The following is a 24,386-nucleotide window of genomic DNA, read 5'->3' on the forward strand; positions in this document are numbered from 1 at the left end:
CCCGCCAATTGCCCCTCCCCCACACCTTTTTGTTGGGATGAAGCCAGAAAAGAACTGAAGGTGGGACGTCCTCCCCCTCCCACTGACATGAGAGAGTAAAGAAACCAAATCTGAGGTGTCCGAAGGCCAGGCCCATGGACGCAGGCCTGGAGACGTCTGTGATCGTGGCCAGAAGCAGGGGTGTGCCCAGTGACGCTGGTCGTGTATCCATGGGTCGCAGTGATGGAGGTCAATATATTCAAGGTAGGAAAGTAACTGCGGAGCAAGAAGGGACAGATCTTTCAGAAACCGATGGGACCACCGATCCAATTCTGTTGGAAATGCTTGAGGAAGCTTCTTACAATCACGCCTCTCTCTGAGCTTGCAAAGGCAGAGGAAGAGAAAGAGGAAGAAGGGAAAAGGAGAAAAGACAAGCACTGGATTGTCCTTCACCCATCCTTGTCTGGTTTTGTTTGTTTGGTTGTTTGATCGGGTTTGGCTTGGTTTGGTGAAGTTTTACTTACTTAAGTTTTAAGATTCCTTTCAAGCCTCCCGTCCTCTGTGAAGCCCTCCCTGACCTCTCCAGGTGCGACTGGTAGCTTCCACGCATGCTGTCCATACTCGTCATAGCTTCCGTCACACTGAGTCACAATCATGAGTTCCTGAGGACACTGTCATAGTCTTTGTGCCCCTGAGCCTGTCATGATACCTGATACAGAGTAGGCACTGATATGGCAGGTCGGGGGCTGGCTGGTGGGCCAAATAAACACTCAGAACCCACAGCTGAGGAACCAAACCTAAGAACCCCCACAAAGGCTGTCTGGACACCGGGGTGGGCAGGGTATCAGTAGAACAACAAATCACAAATTTTTCAGGTCACACAACTTTTATTGCTGAAGACCATTGCCGGGGCTGCCGTAGACATGAACATTGCCCTCCCCCACCCTCAGCCCTGATAACACGCAACCGGCTCCCTCGGCCCCTGTCCAGCCTTGCTGCCTGCCTGAGCTGGGCTGGGCTGACCTGCGTGGACCCTGCCTCTGAGAGTCATAGCACCGTGAGGCAGGCCCCAGGAAGGTGAGGAGAATGGGGCTGGGCAAGAACAGGTAGCCCAGAGGAGAGGGTGGCGAAGGCCCAGGCCTCTGGCTGGCATGGAAACCAGACACACTGATGGCTCAAGGGAGCAGGGAACCTCAGATCCTTCAATATGACTGTTTGGAGGGCCTGGAGACAGTGTCGGCTCTCTCTTCACGGCAGCGTTGGGGTCAATGCCCGGTTTCTGAAACAACTGAGAATTTGAAAAGCGGAGAAGCGGAGAAGAAACTACAAAAGGCCCAGGAGGGCACTGGACAGGGAACCCTGTCCACCCGGACTCTCTTAGGCTCTGACACCCATAGAGAAGCAGCAGCCATTTCTTCACGCCCTGGTGTGGCCTTCAGATGCAGCGACACGTGTGGCTCTCTGTGAGGGATCTGCTCACCAGCCTGCCTGAGGGCTCCCTACCGAGTACCCCAAAGCGGCTCCTTCATCTGGTCCCTTGAGGTCGGGAACATTCTGCAGGACTCTGGAATGGCACAACTCCCAGAAGCCCCTTGGAGTCTTTGGGGTGATGGATGCTAGCGCTTCAGGCGCCTGGAAGTTTTGGAGAATCTTTATAAAATGCATCTACTTCCATTTCTTGAATATAAAAATAAAATAAAAATCTGCCCCAGTGCCTCTGAGCCTGGACTGCTGCATGTAGCCAGCCCTCCACATCCGGGCACCAGCACGAGGTCTGATAAAGAGCAGGAAGCTCTTTCAAAGGGGGACATTTCCCGCCAGGGCCAGCCCAGGCCCTCTGCCACCCGGGTGTCCCCGGGGCTGCTGGTGACCACGCAGTCTGGGTTCGTCTCCAAGTCACGGTCAGAGGAGCAAGAATGCCTAATATGGACTTCCAGGCCCTTCTCTGGGGCCCTGTTTGGGCTTCACCACCTCTGTCCATTAAGGCTACCCTTGCAGGAACCTCCACACAGCCCAAACCATTAACTCCAGGTGCTTTCCAACCTGGGCTTTGCGAAGAGCTGACAGCTCTTCTGGTTTCTGAAGACCTTGGGAGAGTAACAACATCTACTCATGTGCACGCATGTACACACACATACACACCCGTGTGTGCATATTCACAGAGGCAGCAGATAGTAGAGGTAGGAGTAACGAAGGTGCCAGGTGGCCTTTAGCCTAGATGACACTGCCGATGGCCCAGTCACTTTAGCCAGTGCCGTGAGGTGGGACAGTCCAGCTGCTTAGGATTTCCGGAAGTGCACCTCCCTCTGAGGACAAGAACAGGGAGAACAGGATGAGGCTGGGTCAGGAAGACAGATGTCGAAGGTGGGGTTCAGAGCCTGCCATTCAGTCCAGCTGTCACTGGGCACTGCTCCTCGGAGAGAGGCAACAAGGAGGAACCGTGGAAGCAGAGAGACCCACCAGGCTGGATTTCTGGACCAGCCACCCAAGCTCTGTGTGCTGCTCTCCCCTCTCTCAGGCAGAGGAGGGAAGGTGAGCATAGCTTTCGTGCTTTAGGGCTAAGATGGCAGGTGCAGGGAAGGTAGGGCTGTTCTGGGTCAGCAGAGGTGGGGGTGAAGCCCTGCACCCCAGATACCCATGAGACTAACTCCCTGCCAAGGAGGGAGGCCTCCTTCATACACCGCTCCAATCAGCTGTGTGAACTCACACCGTGGCTGTCTCTGGGGAGAAGACATGCCGCTGGGGTCCAGCCTGGGGCCACCCCTTTCCATCCCTCCAGAGGAAGGAAACAGAAGGTAAGAAACCTAGGCCGCTGGGGTTGGCCCAACATTGGATTCCTATCCTGTCCCGGTCTTCCACACTTCCGAACACCTCCAAACACGACGGGTGAGGGGAACTTTGCTAAGACTCTGGGGAAAGCCGGGGCCCTCTACCGGACACCCCAACTTTGGGGAGCTCCCAGTCTGCCCCAGGCAGACACTCACCTCCATCTTGCTATAAATCCAGGGGAGGACTTCAGTCACTTTGGTGTACACACCGGGCTTGTTTCTCTGGCCACAGCCCGTGCCCCAGCTGGTGACTCCTGCCAGATACCAGCGGTTGTTCTGCTCACAGACCAGGGGCCCCCCGCTGTCTCCCTGTGGGGGGAACACACATCTCAGCAGGGTAGGAGAGGTGGTCCTTGAGCAGGAAATGGCGGGCACCTGATTCTCACTCTGAAACCACCACCCCAGCCTTCCCCCATGGCCCCTGGCTCCCAGTACACGAGCCCCTCACCTGGCAGGAGTCTCTGCCTCCCCGGAGGTCCCCAGCACACATCATCCTTGGGGTAAGGTAACTGTCATAGACCAAGAAGTCATTGCATTTCTTAAAGTCGATGAGGTTGACCTGTACCTCTCGGAGGAAGGGGGATGTCTTCTCTTCAGTGAAGGCGAGTGGAGGAAAGAGAAGACGGGAAAGGAGTGAGACCAGATCTGGACACCTTCATGACCTTCTAGCCAGCCACCCCATGACTCAGATTCACAGCTTCCTGGGAGCAGAGGCTACCATTCCCATGGCTGGCCTCCCAGAACATAGGGCCACATACACCCTCACACCACACACAACCCACTACATGTAACATAGAGACAGACATGTACACAAACTCACAAGCCTACTGGGCTGCCTTCATGTTGCAAAATCTTCTCTGTATGCAGAGCACCATCAAACACATCATTTCATTTGTTTTCAGTAACTATGTGCCCTAATGAGGTATAATTAATCCATTTACAGTTGGAGGAACTCACGGCCGAAGGCGTGACTTGCCCACAGTCACACGGCCAGTCAGTTATGGAGCCGAGACCAGAACAAGTCTGCTCCCAGGCTAGTCACCATCCACTGCACTGAGCAAGGGAAAGGAGGCCCTGAGACCTGCAACTGGCCAGAGGCTCTCTGTGAGGTCAGCCACGTGCTCCGGGGCCAAGCATAAACCATCCTACAGAACCAACATCAGCAAAGATCACTCTGCAATAGAGATAAAGTGAGGCGAAAGAAGACCACTCCACTTCATAATCTTGTTTAAGGGTAAATGAAAACAAGGTAGGTTACAAACCACAAATAACGGCAACTATCCCCTCTCCCAGCCAATAGGAATGGCTACTGCCTCCTCGCCGATTATAGCTTTAGACTCTGCTTATTCTTAACTCCTAGATGAGATTATTAGGATGTCCAATCATAGAATTATCCCTGCTTGGGTGCCTCGGTGGCTCAGTGGGTTAAGCCTCTGCCTTCAGCTCAGGTCATGATCTCAGGGTCCTGGGATCGTGCCGAACATTGGGCTCTCTGCTCAGCAGGAAGCCTGCTTCCCCCTCTCTCTCTGCCTGCCTCTCTGCCTACTTGTGATCTTTGTCAAATAAATAAATAAACATTAAAAAAAAAAAAAAAAGAATTATCCCTGCTTCCCGAAAGCATCCAATCTAGAGAAATGTTCCACTTCTTTGAACCGCCGCCCTCCCCTACAATAAGTCCTTCCTAGCACTCTGTTATTAAGATGTCCATGGTTCCCTGTGGTATATGTTCCCCCTCAGTGCTGTGAGCAATGGACCAAGCGTGTTTGATTATAGGGGGTCTCCAGGTGGTCTTGGCTGGAGACCAACTACTTTGACATCTGCTCAGGTATATACATTCATACACATTTGTCTCAGGTTGGTTTACAGGATTTCACTTGGGAGAACTCCGTGTGAAGCTGTTTAGGGGGACACAGACACCTGGTAGGATCTGCATGTAGGGGGACATGGGTACCTGGTGTTGTCTGCATTGATGGGAGGATCTTAACTGACCAAGCGGAGCCTACATGGTCTGAATAGAGGATGTACAGTGTTGTCAACAGTCAAATAGTCTATTTGTTGCCAATTAGTCTTTTTTGGTAAAGATATGTGAATGAAGTGTTGACCTCTTCGCCAGGAGGTGGCACCTAAGAGTTCTGAGGAAATAACCATATAGGCCCCTAGGTACACGCTGTACATAAACACATTTTGTATATTCTTATAAGGTAAGTTTTCTGTGAAAGTGGCAGATATTAGTTAAGCATGTGTCTTGGCATTTTTTTCACCTGCACATTTGGGACTTTTTCTTTTGATTGACTAAAGCTGCATATACTAAAAACAAAAACAAAAACTTTTTTTTCTCATTTCATTTTCACTTTTTAAAAAAATTCAAAATAACTGCAATTTAATGGGGGCTTTCTCCATGGAAGAGTTAGTCCAAAGTGTAAGAAACAACCCAGGCTCTGTGAGCAAGTGGTGGAGTATGATGCAGATAGCACCAGCCTGGCATGTTCTAGACTATTCTAGGCTGTTCTAGACTTAGTTCTGTCTATCAGAAACAACTAGGGTGACCCTGGGCAAATGACGGAGCCCCAAAGGTCTTTAGCTTCCTCATTTGTAAAATGGGGAGAAGGGTTAAGGGTGATACTTGGGAGACCAAAACTTTCTAACATGGGTTACAAGATGTAATATAAACTGGTCTGCCATGTGTGGGGGTGATGTGAACACACATACCCACATGCAGGCCCATGAATCTCTATGCCCAAACCCTCATCTAGATAGGCCCTCCTCCATACACCCCGACACATCACCCCCACACACTCTGTACAGATGCACATGTACACACACACACACGCAGCCCAACAACTCTGCCTCTCACCATCAGTCTCCTTGGTCTTGCCAAAACCTGTGATCCAGCAGGTCTCATTGAGGCTGAAGGTCTGTCCGTGCATAGGGAGGCAGGCAGGGTGGATGTGAGCTGCAACAAGACCTCAAGACATCAGAGCAAGGTCAAGGCTGGAGATATCAGCTGGGATAGTACTAGGGAGGGACAGGGGTATCCAGGTCCTAGGACCCTCCCTCCTTGCCCCAGTATGGTTCAGAAACTTCTAGGGCCTTGAATAGACCAGGCAAGAAACTCAGGCACTTTATCTTGACCCTCCAGCCTTTGGGTTGCTGCTAGAGTTCCCGTAAACATTCTGATCTCAGTGAGTGCCCTGTGGGCAGAAGCATATGCCTTGGAAGCTCCCCTGTGCCACGCCGATACCAGGGTGGCTCTAAGGATCTCCCTTCTATGAGTGGCTTTCCCGGCTGAACCTCCTCCATGCCCATCCGTCAGAGGAGGGAGCAGCAGCAGACCAAGTCCCAGGCATTAGCACCATGGCCTCTCAGTGATGTGTCCAGCCAGGTCTGGGGAGAGCACCCACAGGTGGGTCAGCAACTGAGGGGCTTCCTCCAACTCAACCTCCCCAAGTGGGAAGAGCACATCCCTAGAGGCATGGACCACAAAACCCCTGCTCACTTGCTCCCAGGCTCAGAAACATTTAGAAGGTGCTGCTGTGCGTCACGTCACAGCCTTTCTGAGGACTGGGATCTTTATGCTAGGGCGTGAGCCACCAAACTCCAACTTGCAAGATGAAAATACCAGCTGATAGAATGTTTGCAATGCTCTCAATGGTTTCTTATGCTCACCTAGAACAGTGCCTGACACATACAAAGTACTCAACAAACAAAGAAAGGAAGAAAGGAAGGAGTGACACAGAAGACGGGAGTGTGGGAGAGGGAATGAACGCTAGATTCTTCTCCTATAAATTGGGCTCTAAGTACCGGGGTCTAACACATTTGTCTGCTAGAGAGTAAACAAAAAAGAAATGAAGGCATGGCATCAATCATTAACCAAAAAATGCAAAACATAATTTCTTAAAATATGCCCATTTTTAAGATACAGGGTCTTTAAAAGAAATGTAACATGGTTCTATCCTCCATTCATTTTTATGGGGGGAATTAACTTTATCAGTGAATTTTCACAAGTTTTCTTCGATAGAACTGTGACTTGAAAGTGCTTGGCCCGCCAAAGGAGTTTAAGAAAATCTACCCTGATTTCTAAACCCAAAATCAGGGCACCTGGTCTGACCATAGGACTATATAAATCTAAACTGTAATTCTCAGTCTAGATGTGTGCTTCCTGCCCAGGGGCCTATGAGTCTGTAGAGGGACTGCCACAGTCTGAAAACCATACACAATGTTATAATAGCTTTCATTTGGTTTTACAGATTACCTAATTTGATTTGGAATTCCAAATAACATTAAGGGAGGTTGCGGTGGTGGGAGATCAGGATGGTTAGCGAAATGGAGTCTGGGTTTGGCAAGATTGGAAAGGCCTGTTCTGGTCCTGCAAACTGACTGCTCCTCTTAGGTGGGCATGAAGGGTAAGGCATGCACGGAAGACGGCCCCTCGCCACAAAATGGGCTGATAGGCTAAAGTGGAGGAGACTGGCCCGCTGTGGGCATGGCTCTGGGAGGGCGTGGCCCTGGGCCAGCCCCGCCCAACCGAGCTTAGGCTGTTTCCTCCTCCTCACCCCACTCTGATGACCTAGTGTCTGACTCAGGACTGACACTGCCTCTGTAATTAATATGCCCAGAAAGACCAGTTCACAGGCTCAGAGCACGAGAAAGTCAGGACTAACCAGAGAGCCCAGAAAGCCCAGTCCACCTTAGAGATCCTTCTCCAGAGAAGCCCCACTTGTGCCATGTCGGCTCCCCCAGCTGTCCCCACCATCGAGTCACTGGCCTCTACTGGCTGCGCATCACCCATTTCATTCTATTTGCAATTTCAACTGGAGAGCGCGCAGCATAGCAGTAGACACACGGTAAGTATTTGATAAGCGCGCACATGAGTGAGTGAATTCATAGATGAAACCTTTGATCTCCCGACAACTCCCCTAGCATTTCTGTCCTGTGGCCAACCTCGTGGCAGTTCACTGTCTGCATATGTGCTCATGCTGTGCTCCCAGCTGCAGTGATCCCAATTTGCCAGCACAAAGAGCTTTACTCCGGAGGCAGACCCGCCTGGATCCCATCCTGGAGCAGGCGACCACTTAGGACTCTGGCCTTGGGTAATTTTCCTTCCCTGAGGCTCCATGTCCTCAAGTATAAACTGAAGCTAATAATAGTACCTGCTCTACAGGATAGGTTGGGAAGAGTAAATGATGCAGCTGTAAATTGCCTGTCGCAGTGCCTGGCCCCTGTTAAGTGCTCAATAAATATGTGTGGAACGATTCAATCTATTCATATTGGTTAAGACCAGTACCCAAGCCTTATCTCTGTCATCAACTTGCAATGTAAGATGTGTCATTTGGCACAACCTTATTTCCAGCCTCTGAGCCTCAGTTTCCCCAATGGTAAAGTAGAGAAGTGTTCCATTAAATGATTCCTAAGAGCCTTTGGCTTCCACCGTGCTGAGGCTCTGGGACCCCAAGAGGGCCTATGGACGTGGCAAGGCTGGGCTCCGAGGGCTGCTGGAAAAGCGGGCGTGGTTTTGACTCACCAGACAGGGTCAGGGGCTTGGAGAGCCGCATGAGGGCGATGTCGTAGTCGTCTTCCTCGTCCGTGTAGTTGCCGTTGATGATGATCTGGGAGATGGAGGCTGCTTCAGGCAGCCGGAGCAGGTTGCTGGTGCCTGCGTAGACCTTCCAGCCCTCCAGAACCTTCTCCCGGGTCCTGCAAGAGCCACAAGGGAGCATGGTCCAGCTCTTTGTCTGGCAGGGCCCCCTGGCAGTGTCTGCCATGCACAGGGAGCTACAGCCGCAGCACCAGCTTACAGGCAGGGGGATGGACGAAATGACCTCAAAAGGGAACGCTCCATCTTCGCCCAGGACTCAAAAACAAGCCCCCCCCCCCTTTCTCTAAAAGCCAGTCCTTAACTGGCCACCCAGCACCTCATGACCCCCACTGTCTCCTCTGCATTCCACCAAGCTTCCTATAAGGTGGACAGGACAGGTCAGCAGAAATGGAGCTGTAGACAAGACAAAGTGACCTGCCAGAGACTCACTCCCTCCTGGGGAAGCTAGTGCCCCTGACACCTTATCCTCAGAGCCCTTTCCTACCCCCCAGCTCCAGGGGCCTAGACTGGCTGGTGACAGTCAGAAGCTCACAGCACCACCCTCCCCTCGACCCCTATCCCTCCATTCCTGATTCCCTGGGATAGCATTTCTGTTCCTCAGGCTCCCTCCCCGGAAGTTCCTGTTGCAGGAAGCGGTAACAAACCCAAAGCCTTTTTATTTCACCCCGTTCTTTGTTCTTCGGGAAAGACTCCTAAACCGTTTTTTCCTGCCTGCCTCACCCTCCCTCTAGGCCATCCAGGTTATTTTCTCATTCTGGGCTGCACTCAGAACAAGTAGCCCCAACGCCCAGTCCCAGGACCCAACAGTAACTGCAGATCGTGGTCCTGAGACTGGGGGCCTGGGCTCACGACCAAAGCCCTCTCTGCTGAGAGACAAATCCATCTGCCATCAGCCCTCCCTGGTGCTCCCCGCCCCTCGGGCACTCACACAAAGAAGCAGTGGGCAGCGGTGAGCACCCACTGGGCGTCGATCAGCGTGCCCCCGCAAATGTGAGTGGTGCCGTAGTGCAGGCTCACTTGCCAAGGCCACTTGCTCTCTGGGGCCAGCGCCCCTCCCACGATCCTCCCCGTCATGGCCCTTAGTCCACAGTCTGGGGAGAAGCAGAAGTGAGGAACTGTGACCTCTGCTGCTCTCAGAATGGCTCCCGTGCTCCCTGGACCCAGGGCAGGCTCAGGCAGCCCCATCCTGAGGGCACGTGCCCGCCCATGGACACAGCTTTGCTCACTTAATCTGATGTGGCCCAGCTGTTTCCTGCCAAAGCAGAGCTTCCATGGGGAGGGTTAGACTGCTGGGATCACTCAGCGGGGAGTTTCATCCCAGGCAAGTTCCTCTTTCCTCCTACTCATTCATTCTTTCCTTAATGATGACAAATGCTCATTAAAGTGTCTGAAGTTGGGGGACTGTGCCAAGCACCATACCATCATGATGGCAAATCCCAGGGCTGCCGTGCTGTGCAGGTGGGTCTGTGCCCATATGATTCCCCAGGGGGTCATTTAATGCTACTGGGGACCCTGTATGTACCCCCACAGGGACATTCCAACCATGTTCTGGAGTCATCTCCCCAAAATTGTGGACAAGGAGGGTAGTCTTTGGAGTCTGTTAGGACATGTTTCCTTTTCTCTTTAAAGCGGGAGAGAATGAAGAACCGGTAGTAGTCCGAAGGGTGGGCCCTCTGTCTGTAGCCCTGTGCCCGCCCACTCAGGGGAGCACGCCCACCTGGTCATTACTGAGAACACAGCACATGTATACAGGCTGCTCAACAGCTTGGGTTTTGGGGTCAGACCCAAGGTCAGATACCAGCTCCTAACCTACCAGCAGTGAGACAAACATGCCAGTCTCTTATCAGTAAGTGGACAGTAATGGCCCTGCCTCATGAGAATGAAATGCAATTATTTATCAAGAGTCAATAAGAGTAGAATGTACTCAGTAAATATTGGCCCTAGATCTAGTTCCACATCTGTTGATACAGGAGCTTTCAACTGATCCAGACTAGCCCTCCAGTCCTCTCCACCTCCCAGAATCCGTGAGATTTGAAGGGCTTCCCCCGTATGAACAAGGTTGCTGGGCTGAGCAGAGTCAGGAGAAGGAGAAGTGCTACTCTGAGACTGTCCCAGTGCCTTACAGGGACCTCAGCCCTGAAGCAGGCCTGCTGCTGAAGACTGTCTTCCTGTTGGGACCCCCCGGGCTGGCCATCTCCCCTAGAGGGGTCCCATGTCTCTGCTCCCTGACTCCCACCCCACACAGGCCACAGTCCAGGAAGAAGAGCATCTTCTTACGGGAACACTGGAGAGAGACATACCGCTGGGAAGGGCATTCAGACCTGTACAAAGGGACACAGAAGATGGGAAAAGGGCACTTTAGATACCTCCTCCAGAAAGCCTTCCCTGATTGAATCCCTCTAACTTCCTATTCCATTTCCTTTGCATAAGATAGAGGTTCTGATCTCCCTCCCAGAGAGACAGACCCTTCTAGTGCTTTCTCCAGAAATGGGGATGGCTCAGTGCAAATCATCCCCACTCTTGTCCCCATCCCCACCCCCTCAGTTTTCTTATGGGAGATTGCAGGCATTGGGTAGATCCCTGTCCTTTGAACTAATGACTTCATTGTCCTGCATCTTTCCACAGCACAACAGGTGGCCTGACTCTCCTCGGCCAGTTCCTCAATGCTCCACGGGCAATGTAGATTGCAAAACACCTAGCACAAAGCAGGCATCCAGGCTACAGCTCATTCTCTTCTCTCCCCTCCCCTCCCTGTCCCTTTTTCTCTGGAAGCCTGGCTTCTTCTTTCCCTCCCCAAGGTAAACACCACTAGCTGGTGGAGCACCCTTCAACCTTCCCCTGAGTGGGATTGGGACAAGGGCGGGTCTGCAATGCAGAGATGACAGATAGCAGGGCCCAGGAGGGGGCCAGGGCCTCCCAGCCAGGCCTCCCTGTCCCTGGTCACATGCACCTGCCCCTCCTCCTGCTCCTGTTTCCCCACCCTCCATGACCCCAGCGATGTTTCTCCCTCCCCACCTCAAGCCCACTCCCTACAGTGGCTCCCAGTCCAAACACCCAGCAGACTGGTGGCCCCAAGGTTTATTTACGGTCTCTAACAAACAGATGAATGCTTGGGGCTCCGCTGACCTTGAGGTTCTCTCTGCACCACACTTCAATAACTTTCAAGTCAGGGGACAGGTGGCAAATGGGGACTGTTTCAGGGATGCTCAGGACATTCAGATGGACTCCTGGAGGCTGGGTCTCAAAAAGGCCAAAGGAGAGGGACTCCCTGACTCAAAGCACTCCCCCATTTTTCCCTGCTCACAGGCAGGCAGCCTGGCCCACACTACCACACCTGTAGAGGCTTTCCTGGAGGGTGGAGTTGTATTTGGAGATCGAGAAGCTGCTGGCAAGATTCCTGTGGGCCACCTCGGTCGTCCGGTAAGCACTGTAAGGAGGGGAGGGAAAGAAGAATAAGCCTGCCCTCACTCCCGGTGCCCCAGCTGACATTAGAGTTTTGCTGGCAGAGGCCAGGGGCCGGTAAGTCCCATCACACCCTGCCCCCACCCACACATTCCACCACTGTTCCCCACCCCCCACCCCCCCCACCCCACCCCCCCGCCCCAGCCCTGTGCACCAGCCCAGGAGATGTGGCATTAGCACCCCTGCGAACTTGTTAGAAATGCAAATTCTTGGGTCCTCTTAACCCTAGACCTACTGAATCAGGAACTCCAGTTCTATGTTTTTGCAGGCTCTCTGGGGGATTCTGATACACATGCAAATTCAAGAAACACTAGCCGGGCCCTTTTCTGGCCAAGCTGTGATCCATGCACCACAGCAGCACCCCAAAGCTGCTGAGCCAGACTTTGCCTTTTTAAGATCCCCATCTTACGGCTTTGCACATGAAAATCTGAGAACCTGGTACTCACTTACTGGACCTCAGGCCACAGTGTATGTAAGAATCACCTCAGGACATTTGCTAAGCAGGGTTTAAATCTTAATCCACGGAGTCTGATTTTAACAACCCCCCCCCCCCGCCCCAGGTGATTCTGATGTGGGAGATCCATGGACAATCTGCGTGGCACTTCTGTGAATTTCTGGAACATGGTGCACCCCTGAATGAGTGCGTGCCTTTTGCACATGCTGTTCCTCTTCCTGGGGTTCCTCTGTTCCCTGCTGTCCACCAGGTGTGGTCAGGCTCCCTCTCCATTGCGTACCCATAGTGCTTACCATTACGCATAGCATTATGCTATGACTATTGGTTTAAGCCTCTCTCCCCCACACCATACCGCAGGTTCTGGAAGGGCAGGGATCTTGTCAGGGTACCCGTGGTCTCTGGCACGCGTCAAATCTCAATTATGTGTTTGGAATAAGCGACACCATCTACTGAAGCCCAAGGGAGGTTCTGATTTGCATAAGGTCGTACAACTCGATAATTAAAGATGTCCGTCTTCCAGCCACATCCCCCTGATTTCCCTCTCACAGATCGGAACTCTGAGGCTGAGGGAAGGGAGAGGACAGGCTTTCTAAGTCCTGGCCTCCCAGCCTTGGGTTTCAAGGTGCTTCTTCAACAGAGAGTCCACAGCTGAAACCCTTCCCCCCACAACCCCACACATATTGGTGAACGCCAATACTCAGACCAAGAAGGAAGATGGAGTTGGCTATGTGGCCTAGAAATAAGGGAAGAAGGCAGGACTCCATCAAGTGCTCCCTGCTCCACCCACGAGCACCTGCTTTGGTGTGAAATCTTTAGAGCCAAGAAGATTCTTAAGACTTCACCTGGCCACACCTGCTCATCTCCTCCCCGCTTCGATGAGTTTCAGCTCAAGCCACAACTGCTTGAGTGCAGAGCCTGAACCTCTGGTTCCCGGTGGGAGTGCTCAAAGCCTTACCCCCCCTTGCTGGGCTGCCATGACCATGAACTGTGACCAGGGACACAAAGCCACTTCGATGCAGAGAACATACGGGAGTGTCAGGTCCTACGACAGATCTCCACATCACGACTTTGGCCTCATGGGAACAACTTGCCCCCAGACTTGGGCACCCAGGGGCACTGTGCCTTTGAATGACACAGGAGTGTCCCGAGCTAGTGCCCTCAGCCCTGGTCCTCAAGACTCTTCTCAATGAGTTGCCCACAGTGAGCCTGAGGGGCCCTTGCAGAGAACCCAGGACGACTCTGAACCTGGGACATTTGGGGGGATATTTACCTTACAAAGCCCAGCTGCTGGCAGGTCTTCTCTGAGTAGGACTCATTCCAGCTGTCGCTGCAGATGGGAAGCCACTGATGGGAGGACCCGGAGTAGACTTTAAGCAGAGACTTGTCCCAGTCAAACCTCACTGCCGGGCAGGAAAAGGGCAGAGCGGGCTCTCAGCACCCGGTTCTTGAGGAATGTACTGAGTTGGGCTCTTAGATGCTCTTGTCCTGGGGCTCCTCGCTATGGCCTGGGGAACATCTGGGAGCCAGAGCCAGGAGGTAATGACCACCGGCCAGGGCTCAGGAGCCCAGGACACTCAATAAAGGCAGAGCCAAGGTAGGGGCCGGGGCAGGGCAGAGAGCTCTCTCTGCAACAGGACCCAGGGGACCAGTGCTGGGAAAAGGGATGAGCACTGCCAGTAGCCTTCGCCCCAAGAAGGCAGCAGCATGCCCGAACAAGAGAGTGGCAAGGGGAATAAGGCCTGTAATCTGACTGCGTGTTCAGTCAGAGAGTGGTGTGCTCACGGGCAAGCACACACAGACACACAGGGAAATGCTCCCATGGACCCCGACATTGAGCCTAAGCGTCAACAACGCACTGAAAGCCCCCTGAGCATCCAAGGGCAAAGAGATCTTTGCGCTCATCACTGCTGGCTGTTTACAAACCGGCCTGTGTGAAACCATAGGGCTGCCAAGTCAGAGGTCACCTATGGGGGCCTAGATGGATGGGGCATGTGGGCAGATCTCTGGACCCCACATCTGCCTCCAGCTGGAGTAGCTCTATTTTACCTGCTACTTGGGAGTGGGCAGATTCTGAGAACCACTAATCTTGTCCAGTTCCCTCATTTCACAACTTAGGGAAATGAAGCCCAGAGATGGTAAGTGACTTGCCTGAGTCACACAGCACTCAAAGCCAGGTTTCAGACCTGAGTCTACTATCACTAGAACCTAGGTCTTCCGACGCTCTGTGCGTTGCCTCCAATTCAAGCTGATATGCGGTTTGCAGTCACCAGAGTGCACGCGCGCGCACACACACACACACACACACACTCAGGCACACATGCACCCGTGCCCAGCAGCCTTACCACAGCCCAGCTCATCACTCCGCAGCTTACAGTCCACAATCCCATCACAGCGCACAGCATGGATGGGGCAGCTCTCCACTGGTTCCTTGTACTTGATCCCCGTGTGGCCCCGCCAGAAATAGACTGGAAGACAACGGAGCACACAGCCGGGTCACTGCCAACCCCAGGTGGACAAGACACTGAGCAGCCCGAGGCCCTGGGGGTTCTGAGACACCGACCTGCAATCCCTCTTGGACTCTGGGGCTCTCTTCCCCCATCTGTATGGAGAAAAAGGCTGCTCAGAAATGCTCCAGAATGCCCCAGAAAGCTCCTGCAAGCAGGGCAGCACCAGGCAGACTGGAGCAGCCACCCAGAGAGAGAGAGAAAGAGAGGGAGGGACAACGAGGGAGGGAGGGGTGGAGGTGGGTACGGCTTGGGAGCTCCCGTGCCCTACATGGGCCAGATTGGCAGCCAGAGAAAGCCCTCCTCCAGAATCCCAGAGCCCCCTCTCGGAGCCCCTCTGGCATATCCCTTCTTCTCTGTGCTCTGCAGGTCATAGCAGAGAAATTTGTCTCTGCCGTCCAGATGCACAAGCACTCCCCATGCTGTCTGCTTGAAAGCTGTTCTTTTGGTCTCAAATCTCCTGGATTTTCCTTCTCCTTCCCCTCCCCTACACAAGGGATGTCTCCTTCAATCAGCTCCTGCCCCATTACTTGTCTTTAGAAATGTCTTTCCTCTCAAAGAGCAAATCTAGATGGCTGATTCCCAAATGTACAAGCTTTGCAAACTGTGAAAGTCAGCCTCATGACTCCCTGCATCTGGAGCACTGACCTCTTCTCAAACTAGGGATGCCATCCCTCCTGCCTGGAGACATCTTCCCTTGGGTGCCCAAGAAACCTGAGTTTTAACTCCTCACCCCACCCCTCATCCTCAGCCTGATCCCCCACTGCTCCCCCCTGCCCTACCACACGCTAGGTCACCCAGGGCGAAGGTCACCCTTGTGTGTCGGTTCCTTCCAGATCCAGACTCCAGTGCCCGCTGGGCCACATGTGGAGGGGCCCCCCTGATGGTCAGTGGACCTCAGGACATGCAGTGAAACCACACTGTGACTCCATGGTGGGGGCGCCCTGAGATGCCAACTCAGTCCTCCATGGGTCCTTCCCACCTGCTCTCCCATGACTGCCAGGGGGTCCCTAGAGCAGTGCCCTGTGGGGGAGGGGCAGGAGAAGCTGGGCAGCATGTCCTGGCTTATGGTCCACGTGGATACCATGTGGCAGGCACCGTGCTGAGGACACCCTTATGAGCATGACAATGATGCCATCACCTTGTCAGGCAGGTGGGGACACCGAGGCTGGGGAAGTTAATTAATTTGCTGCAGTCCCCCAGGTGGCAAGTAGCAGAGCCAGGAGGCTCCAGGGGGCCATGCCCTTAACCAGCAAACTATCTCCTCCTGCGCCATCCTCTTCCTGGAGCAGCCTGGCCAGCCCAGGTTTCCACATGGTCATCCACCTGGCTTCTCCCCACACCGTGCCACTTCTTCAGGAGAAACCTTACTCCCCAGCCTGGTGTTTAAAGCTCTGTACCATGTAGCTTGGCCATGCACAGCCAAACAGTCCCCTGGGGTCCCCCAACACTCTTTCCCTCTCTGGCCAAGACCTCACCTTGGCCACACCGACCTCACCCACCTGCCCCAACATTTCCTGCAGGAACTCCTTCCACTCAGACACCCTATCCACATGCTGTCCCCTCCTCCAGCCTGTCTCCTGGACCTTTCTGAGCTGTCCCCTACCACCCTGGCCCACACAGCTGACACCTCTTCCTGAAGGTCCCATCTGGCCTTAATTATTGCCAGCCAGGTCTCTCAGGAGATTGGAATCTCTCCGAGGACAGGGTGGCTGGAGGTGTGCTCCCCTTCTGCCCCCTTCTGAGGTTCCCCACTGTGCTGGGCCCGTGTTGAACCCCAGAACACTCTATCCTATTGTCCAAAATGCCCAAGAGACTTTCCCTAATCTACCTGTATATGTTTTTTAAAAAAATAACTAGCATTTAGAGATTTTTGTGCTGGGCCTGGGCTATTCTGTCATTTATGGCTCCAAACCCAGTGACATCTTTATGAGTGCTGACGGTGCCCGTAGTAAGTCAAGTGCACTGAAGGAACTGAATCCCATTAGAAGATGCAGAAACGGAGCTCAGAGTGGTTAGCTAACTCTCCCAAGCAAGATGCACAGGAAGGAGCAAGGATAAGGCCCAAGCCCAGTTCCCCCTAACCCAGCAGCCTCAAAGGGGCCTGGAGGCACCGTGGCCCACAGCCTTTTGCAGGAGTGTCTGTGGGGCAGGGTAGCCAGCTGCATGTGTGTTCCCCTCTCCCGTCTCCCTGTAGCGTGCCCCCATCGGCGGACCCCATGCCTCCTGACCATGACCAGAGCCTGCCCCTGCTCCCTCTGTTAAACTCACGGAGAATGATGAGGGCCACCACAAGGACGATGAGGAGGAGGACACATCCGATGAGCGGCAGCCGCTTCCGGCCCTCCTGCCAGGTGAACTTGGGCAGGCTGATACCTAGGAGCGGGACAGCACCAGGGGAGGGTAAGGCTGCTGGAGAGGGGTCCAGGGCAGGGGAGGAGGGGAAGGGAGCAGGCTGGCCCAGAAGGGCCCCGTGGGGACCTCCCCACTGCAGAATATGGCCCCACTCCACCGGATACAGACAGCTTGCTTTAACGGAGCGTCTCCTATGGGCCAGCCAGGCACTGGCACGTACTCTCGTAGGGAATTCTCACAGCAATCGTGTGAACTGGGCGATATCGTGCTTATTTTATAGATGAGGAAACTGAGGCTCATGAAAGTGAAAGAACTTGCTCGAGGTTACTCGGCGAGTGAACAGCAGAGCAGGCAGTCAAATGAAGTGTGTCCCATTCCAAAGGCCACCACACCAGAGTGCCTCACCAGCCCGAGAGGGCAAGACTGGGAGAGGGGTCCCAAGCATGGGATGTTGGGGACGGCCTGAAGTCTACAACGAGGCAACGCTGGGATGGACAGACACACTATCTTATTAGGGGCAGAGCCAGCCCCAAGGCCCAGCTGGCAGCTCTGATTTCCAGCCCCTGAACCAGATAAGCCAGTTAGGAAAGATGGGGTCCGAGAGTGCCTGGTCAGAATCCATTTCCTCCATTTCCTCCCATAGATGAGTCCATGGTCAATCAGGACCCTGCTCCAAGGCAGACCTGGGCCTCCCAGCAGACCTGTGGGGCAGCCTAAGGAAAGAACCCCAGTCTCCAACCAGAGTCCTCATTCTCGAAATCTGAACACTGTGCAGCCTCCAAAGTTACAGCTGCTGGGTTGGTCCTGGTTCCTTCGCCCTTACCCCCCTGGCTCCAATTTTCCACTGTCTTGGGTTTACATGGAATGGCCCCTTTCTGCCCCCACCTCCCCAGACCCCCCACTGCCCGCCCCTGACTACTCCCCTGCTTCCCTGCTCCTCTTGCTTTCCCTGAAGTGTCCCCCTTACCTGGGCTCTCCCCGGTGGCCCTCGTGGCTGGTGCTGACCTGGCAGGAGATGCCCGGATGGGCACGGCGCCCACTGGTGTTGCTCTAACAAGATATACTCTTGTCGGAGAGGATGTCGTGGAGGCTGACCTGGCAGACGACGACCTGGAAGGAGACGCTCGGGCCGGGGGCGTGCCAGCTGGAGACACCCGGGCTGGGGACGTGCCGGCTGGAGATGCCCGGGCTGGAGACGCCCGGGCTGGAGATGTCCTTGCCGGGGAAGCATTCTGAAAGCAGAGTGAAGGGCATCCCTCAGGCTGCTCCCCTGAGAACGCACCCAGCTGTCAGCCCCTCTGAGCCAAGAGATACTAGCCCTGGGGCAAGCAGCTAGGTGGGGAACAAACCCCGCCCCCCAAGCATGTGAGAAGAGAGTGTCCTGGGGTGCAGCACCAGTTTGAAGAGCCTGCACCTCCCCAGCTCCCCATGGTCTCTCCCTATCACGGGGACCTGAGGAGGTGGGCAGAAGGCAATGGGCCATCTGCCTGGGGCTTGAGGGGCCCTTGCTTTGGCTACATGTGTCTAAGGACCCGCCCTCTGAGGGTGGCTCAAGGAGATATGATCCCCGGAGGCAGAAGTGATGGCCCTTTCACTCCCACTCCCCTCACACCACAGCCCTTTCCACTTCTGTGCGCCAGACTTCTAAAACCCCATTCTTACTATGAGCTGTCGTTCAAGGGTGACTAGATCCTCTTAAGAAGAGCCCTGACCTGCCTTGCAGCCCACCATTCTCAATAACAACCAGATTTGTCTCGCTCACTGGCGCACCTGCGCACACGCATGTGCATTTGCTCACCAGTGCACCGGGGCAAGTGGAGAGGCAAAATCAGAAGAAGGTACGGGTGGGGTAGGAGTCCACCACTCCTGGGCAAGTTCCTCAACCCGACTCGTCTGCGGGAGGAGTGGTCCGCTCACCTCGATTCAGCACTCCCGTGGGTGCTTAGAGAGGACTTCACATGCTCCAAGAGCTTTATATGTATTCACCCACTTAGTCCTCAGGACAGAATCACTCCCATTTGCACACGGGAGACAGAAGCAGAGAGACTAAGCAACGTAATCAAGCCGTCAGAGCTGGAGAGGGGCAGGGCCAGAGCTTGAGTCCAGAAAGCCGGGCTTAGGGACCAGCTCAACCATGAGGCTTTGCTGCCTCTCTGAGGAGGAACACGGTTGATAACGCAGCAGCTGGCCTTACTAGGCAATCTGTGAATGCTGGTAAGTTCCTTCCTGGCAAGTGGAGCTTTTGGGGTGCTTTACATCTAAGAGAGAGCCAGTGGGCAGTCAGGGCAGACGGGAAGTCTGGTGGGGCTTCCCAGTCCCTGTCACTGCCTTCTGACCCCTTATACCATCTCTACCTCTTCGGGCCCCTCCAGAAGTCCCAGAGGCAGCAAGGGGGATCTGGGAACGCGCTGGCCGCAGGGCCACATCTGACCCTCGTCATCATTTCCACTGAGCGCTGCCTGGCCCCTGAGGAGGGCAGTCTGGGAGGGGGAGCAGCAAGGATGGTGAGGGCGGCTCACCTGTGCTGGGGACCCCATGCTGGGGGCACGGTCGGCAGGGCTGTGGGGAGGACACAGGCTCTGGACCCCTGGCATTTGTTTCCATCCCTCCCCTGCCCCTGTGCTAACACTGGACATTATTAGTAAGCAAAGCAGGTAAGAAAAAGTCCTCCTCATTTGAACATCAGCCCAAGTCAACACTATCTTCCCTGCCAGGCAAGGGTTTCTTGTTTGGTTTTGTTTTAATTGTTTTAAACTCTCTTTTCTAAGAGTCAGAGGTAATAGTTTGGTCACTTCCTCGCTGTTCTGGAGGCTGCAAGACAAATTCAAGAAGGAATCTCGAGTCCCTAACCATGCTCGGCTTACCACCAGCTGGGACCAGGAGCCATGATCCCAGGTTGTTGCTGGGTTTCTTGATGGATGTGAGTAAATACACGTGGGTCCAGGTGTCCCAGCCAGCTGAGCAAGGACACACACGTGTGTCTGTGTGTGTGTGTGTGTGTGTGTGTGTGTGTGTGTGTGTGTGTGTGTGATTAGGGACCTTAAAGGCAGCTGCTACTGCTGCTGACCCAGCTGAACCAGAGCTCAGATTCCCCCTCTCACCACCAACCTCTAGAGACCAGATTCCCATAAAGTGAAGACAGGCGAGCCCCTAGATGTTCCACGGGGACCAGGACTGGGGCTGGGGGCAGGGAGAGGTGGTGAGGATGTGTGGAAATATAGCACCCATCAGCTGCTAGCATTGGCTTCGGAGTCAGGCAGACCTGGGATTGCATCCTGTACCCAGCAGTGTGATCTTCGGCAAGACACTTAACCTTTTTTCTTTTTCTTAATCTATAGAATGGGACTAATGACCCTGAGGACTTGATGAGATAAAATGGGAAATGCCTTGCCTATGTGTGGCACAGAGCAGCTGGGCAGGAAATGATCGTCTCCCTCCGTTTTGCATTGACCCATGCAACAGCCCCATGCCGGAGATTTAACAGCCCTGGGGCATGACCAGAGGGTTGAAAGGTGGTGGGAGCTCATCTTAGGGAGAAAAGTGGGTGCTGGACAAAGGCCAGACTTCAACGAGAGAGAAAAACCCAGGCTGTGTAGACTCTGTGCTTCCGGCCAATGATGGCCCAAGGCTTGTCCCCTGCCCGGGACCCTGGCACTGGGCACCTCAAATGGCCTGCCCGCCTTCCCTCCCTGCTGTGCTCACACCAAAAGCATTCCCCACCCTGGGGGGCACACTCCCACTACAGGATACCTTCAAATAATAATTCACATGCCAGTTCACGAGGTACGGCACTTGAGAATTTACAATAAACTTCACGTCTGTGGTTTCATGAGGTCCTCACTCCAAACATGAGAGTTTGGTGTATTTATTTATTTATTTAAAGATTCTATTTATTTATTTATTTGAGAGAGAGAATGAAGGTGGGGAGGGTCAGGGGGAGAAGCAGACTCCCCACTGAGCAGGAAGCCCAGTGCCAGACTCGATCCTAGACTCCAGAATCATGACCTGAGCCGAAGGCAGTCACTTAGCCAGCTGAGCCACCCAGGCACCCAAGTTTGGTGTTTTTAGAAGCCTGTTTTACAGATGAGGAAACCAAGTCTCAGGGCTCAGATTGCCCAGAATCCCACAGTCGGGGTGCTGCCCCAAGCCTGTGTGTGTCTGAGTCCCCTGCCCTTTGAGGTCGGCAGCAAGAGCCCCTGGCATGGTCTTCTCCAGGCACCTGTACACCGGTGCTCGTTCTGCATTTGTGACACAGCCTGAGAACTGGGACCTGGGGCCTGGCGGGTTGGGAGTACCCCAGGGAGCCTGGCGGTGGGGACAATTGTTCTACAGTGATCTCGGTCTTATGGAACTTTCTCATGGGCATTACCGGTGGGTCCTGGGGCCTGCCAGGATGTGGTGGAGTCTGGGGACAGGAGAGGCAGCATGCCAGGCTCACACACTCTTCAGCAGGAGACTCTGGGCCAGAGACTCCGCCTGTTTATGCCTCCGTTTCCTTATCTGTAAGGTGAACCAATCGCCCTGCTTCCTAGCAGCATAGTAAAAGATGCTGTATGTACAGGAAAGGTTTGGTGACCATGAGCTGTGACCGTGGGTGTTGAAGTAGAAAAATCTGTGTTCAAATACAACTGCATCCACTTCTGAATGCACTGCCCTGGGCAAGTAAGGGAATACTTTAGTCTGTCCCCATTCATGTAAGATGGACTGACCTTGCCTCCTTTCCCCATAACTGCAGAATAAACACAGAAGAGCCTGGTCTATGAATGTGTGTCGCACCATAGCAAAGGTGGTAGCCCATTAGGCACTTAGCTTGATCCCGTTTCAAATTCACCACAGCCCTCTATGGCTGGTACTATCAGTCCCATTTTATAGATTTTGAAACTGAGGTCCTGGGAGGTTAAGAACATGCCAAACTCACCACTTGGGGCTGAGTCACAGGGCTTGGATCCTGATCAGGCCTCCTAGGAGCAAGTAGAGTCTGGACCCACAGTATCACGAGAGTCCCCAGTAACCTTCTTCACTTCCTTGAGGCTGACAGCATGCAAAGAGCTTCCATACCCATTATTTCCTGTGGTTCTCCCATGGCCGCGCTATCAAGGTTGGAAGGAACTATGACCCCCAACCTGTCCTTGAGAAAACCAGGGTGCGGAGAACTAAACAGCATGCCCAGAGCCCCTGAACTGATTGGCAGGCTTGTAGGGACTTAACATAACCTTCTGATTCACATTCAAGAGCTCAGGCTGTCCCCACCAGAGCAGGGCTCCATGGCCCTGGTCCTGGTACTGCTTCACTGTGGCAGGAACAAAGGGGCCCACAGCAGGCAGAGGCCCCAAGGGAGATGGTGTAAAGGCTAGGGGAAGGTAGGAACAGTGGGAGGGAGTTAGACCAGAGGGGTAACTGGTGAGGGACAGGCAAGGTGGGAAGCTCGGGGCAGCCAGAAAGACAGAGGGGAGGCCTCCAGACCTTGCTCAGCCCTCTCCCTGATGCTGGTTCCACCTGTACATAGTTCCCAACGTGCCCACCCATGGCCTTGGCCTATAGGAAGCAAGGAGGAGGGTGTCTGGGGAGGTGAGCTGGGGTCCGGACAAGAGGAGCCCCTGGGTCCCTCTTCTGAGTCTAGAGGGAGCTGGGGCAATGTAAAGTGGGACTCATCTTGGGCATGAAGGGGTTAAGTCTCCAGACAGACTCTAAAGGTGTTGCTTCCAAGGCTCAGCCCATGTCAAGTCTTCCCAGGGCAGGGGAGGGGGCTGTGAATGCACAGGGGAGGCCAGGCATTGGGGTAAACAAGAAAGAGGTGGAGGCTGTACAGGGCCTGGTCTCCATAGAGCAAGCACTCTTGTGTCACAGCCAAGATTTGGGCCCCAAAGGCCAGGGCAAGAGAAGAGGCCCGACCGCAAAGCTAGGGGAAACATGAACCCCAGCAGGATGGTCGGGCAGCCCCAAGACCAGAGGAAAGCAGCCTCTACAGTGAGGCCATCTGCCTCAGCCCCCTGACTCTGAACCTCAACCCAGACCATCCCAGGATGCTGGGAAGACCCCCCTTTTCAGGGAGCACTAGAAAAGATTCCACAGCCACCCCTTCCCCATTCATAGCCTGCCACCCCCACCTGCTGGATGTTCTTCCTGGTGTCTAACCTATTAGAGCAGTAGCTCATTTCCCTTCCTCAATCCTTGGAGAGCAACTGGTGCGATTCCAGCCTCCCTCGTGGAGGCCTGGCCTCACCCTCAGAGCAGATCCCTTGAGTAGGTAGGGAAGAGGGTAGGAGGAGACTTCTTGCCCAGAACCCCAAGATGCAACCCCAAACCAGAACCAGCCCAACTCCTGGCCTTTGCCAGTGAACAGAAGACCTGACAATGGAACTCAGATGACCAAGTCCAGGATCCCCATGACCCGCCTGCTGGCGAGAAGCCCCTCAGCCCATCTGGGGAGAGTGGACAGGACAAAGCCAGGCGGGTGGGTGACCATTTCCCTGGCCAAGCACTGCCAATCATTCTTTCCTGGCCCTGCCTCTCCTCCGCGCCAGCCCCTAGGGTGGGCTCCGGGGTTCCCCGTGGGGTAATACATTCGTAGCCCTCACGGCATCGCAGACCAGCCTATACACCAGGCAGTCATGATCCCCACCTGCCTGTGCCTTTGCATTCTGCAGGGGCCCCTACTCGCAACAGGTCCCCCGAGGTGCTCTGGGGCAGCAAGCAGCCTGGCTGGAAGGCGGGCCACACAGGGATCTGCAGGGAGGCCGTGAGCAATGGGCCAGGCAGAAAGCTGGGCAGAGCAGTCCCCGGCTCTGGGGCGCTCTCCAAGCACTTTCCTGAACAGGAGTCGATCAGAATTATTATTCCCATTTTACAGTCAAGGAAGTAGAGGCCTAAAATATTTGCATGCTTTCCTCAGAGTCACTTTGGTACATCTTACATCGCAGAATAAAGACTAAAACCCAAGGGCCCTTGTACCGAGACCATGGTCCTCTCTCCCAGGGCTGCCAGGCTGAATGGGACATGTCTATGGTTTCCTGTGGTGGAGGCCGTCCCGTGGGCCCTTACCTGGTGGGGGTGGCACTGAGTGAGCAAGGAGCCCAGTGGTCCTGCCCTTGGCCTCTCTGCACCTCCCACAGCCCAGCCAGCTGTGCCAAGAGGAGAGGGTTCAGTGATCCTCGGCCATGCTGAGCCATGCGGTGGCCACCTCCGAGATTGCTCGGTTTCGTGGCCAC

At 54.2% G+C, this 24,386-nt stretch overlaps 1 protein-coding gene across 5 annotated transcripts in view; it reads right to left on the reverse strand.

The window, feature by feature from the left end:
• Window positions 1–846: 846 nt before the first annotated feature.
• Window positions 847–24,386, reverse strand: part of TMPRSS13 (transmembrane serine protease 13) — a 28,864-nt gene continuing 5,324 nt past the window's right edge. For 2 of the 5 annotated variants that reach the window (XM_032357288.1, XM_032357287.1), the window contains exons 3-15: window positions 18,146–18,448; window positions 17,095–17,199; window positions 14,880–14,918; window positions 14,662–14,784; window positions 13,590–13,719; window positions 11,738–11,830; window positions 10,681–10,724; window positions 9,332–9,494; window positions 8,329–8,501; window positions 5,662–5,760; window positions 3,256–3,398; window positions 2,964–3,116; window positions 847–2,285 (exon numbers count right to left, since the gene is read on the reverse strand). In XM_032357288.1, the coding sequence (XP_032213179.1) occupies window positions 2,259–2,285; window positions 2,964–3,116; window positions 3,256–3,398; window positions 5,662–5,760; window positions 8,329–8,501; window positions 9,332–9,494; window positions 10,681–10,724; window positions 11,738–11,830; window positions 13,590–13,719; window positions 14,662–14,784; window positions 14,880–14,918; window positions 17,095–17,199; window positions 18,146–18,448 (1,595 nt within the window). In that variant the 3' untranslated portion in view covers window positions 847–2,258. The remainder of the gene's footprint in view (window positions 2,286–2,963; window positions 3,117–3,255; window positions 3,399–5,661; window positions 5,761–8,328; window positions 8,502–9,331; window positions 9,495–10,680; window positions 10,725–11,737; window positions 11,831–13,589; window positions 13,720–14,661; window positions 14,785–14,879; window positions 14,919–17,094; window positions 17,200–18,145; window positions 18,449–24,386) is intronic. The other 3 variants (XM_032357290.1, XM_032357291.1, XM_032357289.1) reach the window with 2 other exon arrangements.

The sequence above is a fragment of the Mustela erminea genome, chromosome 9 (assembly GCF_009829155.1).
Source record: "Mustela erminea isolate mMusErm1 chromosome 9, mMusErm1.Pri, whole genome shotgun sequence".
Taxonomy (NCBI): Eukaryota; Metazoa; Chordata; class Mammalia; order Carnivora; family Mustelidae; genus Mustela; species Mustela erminea.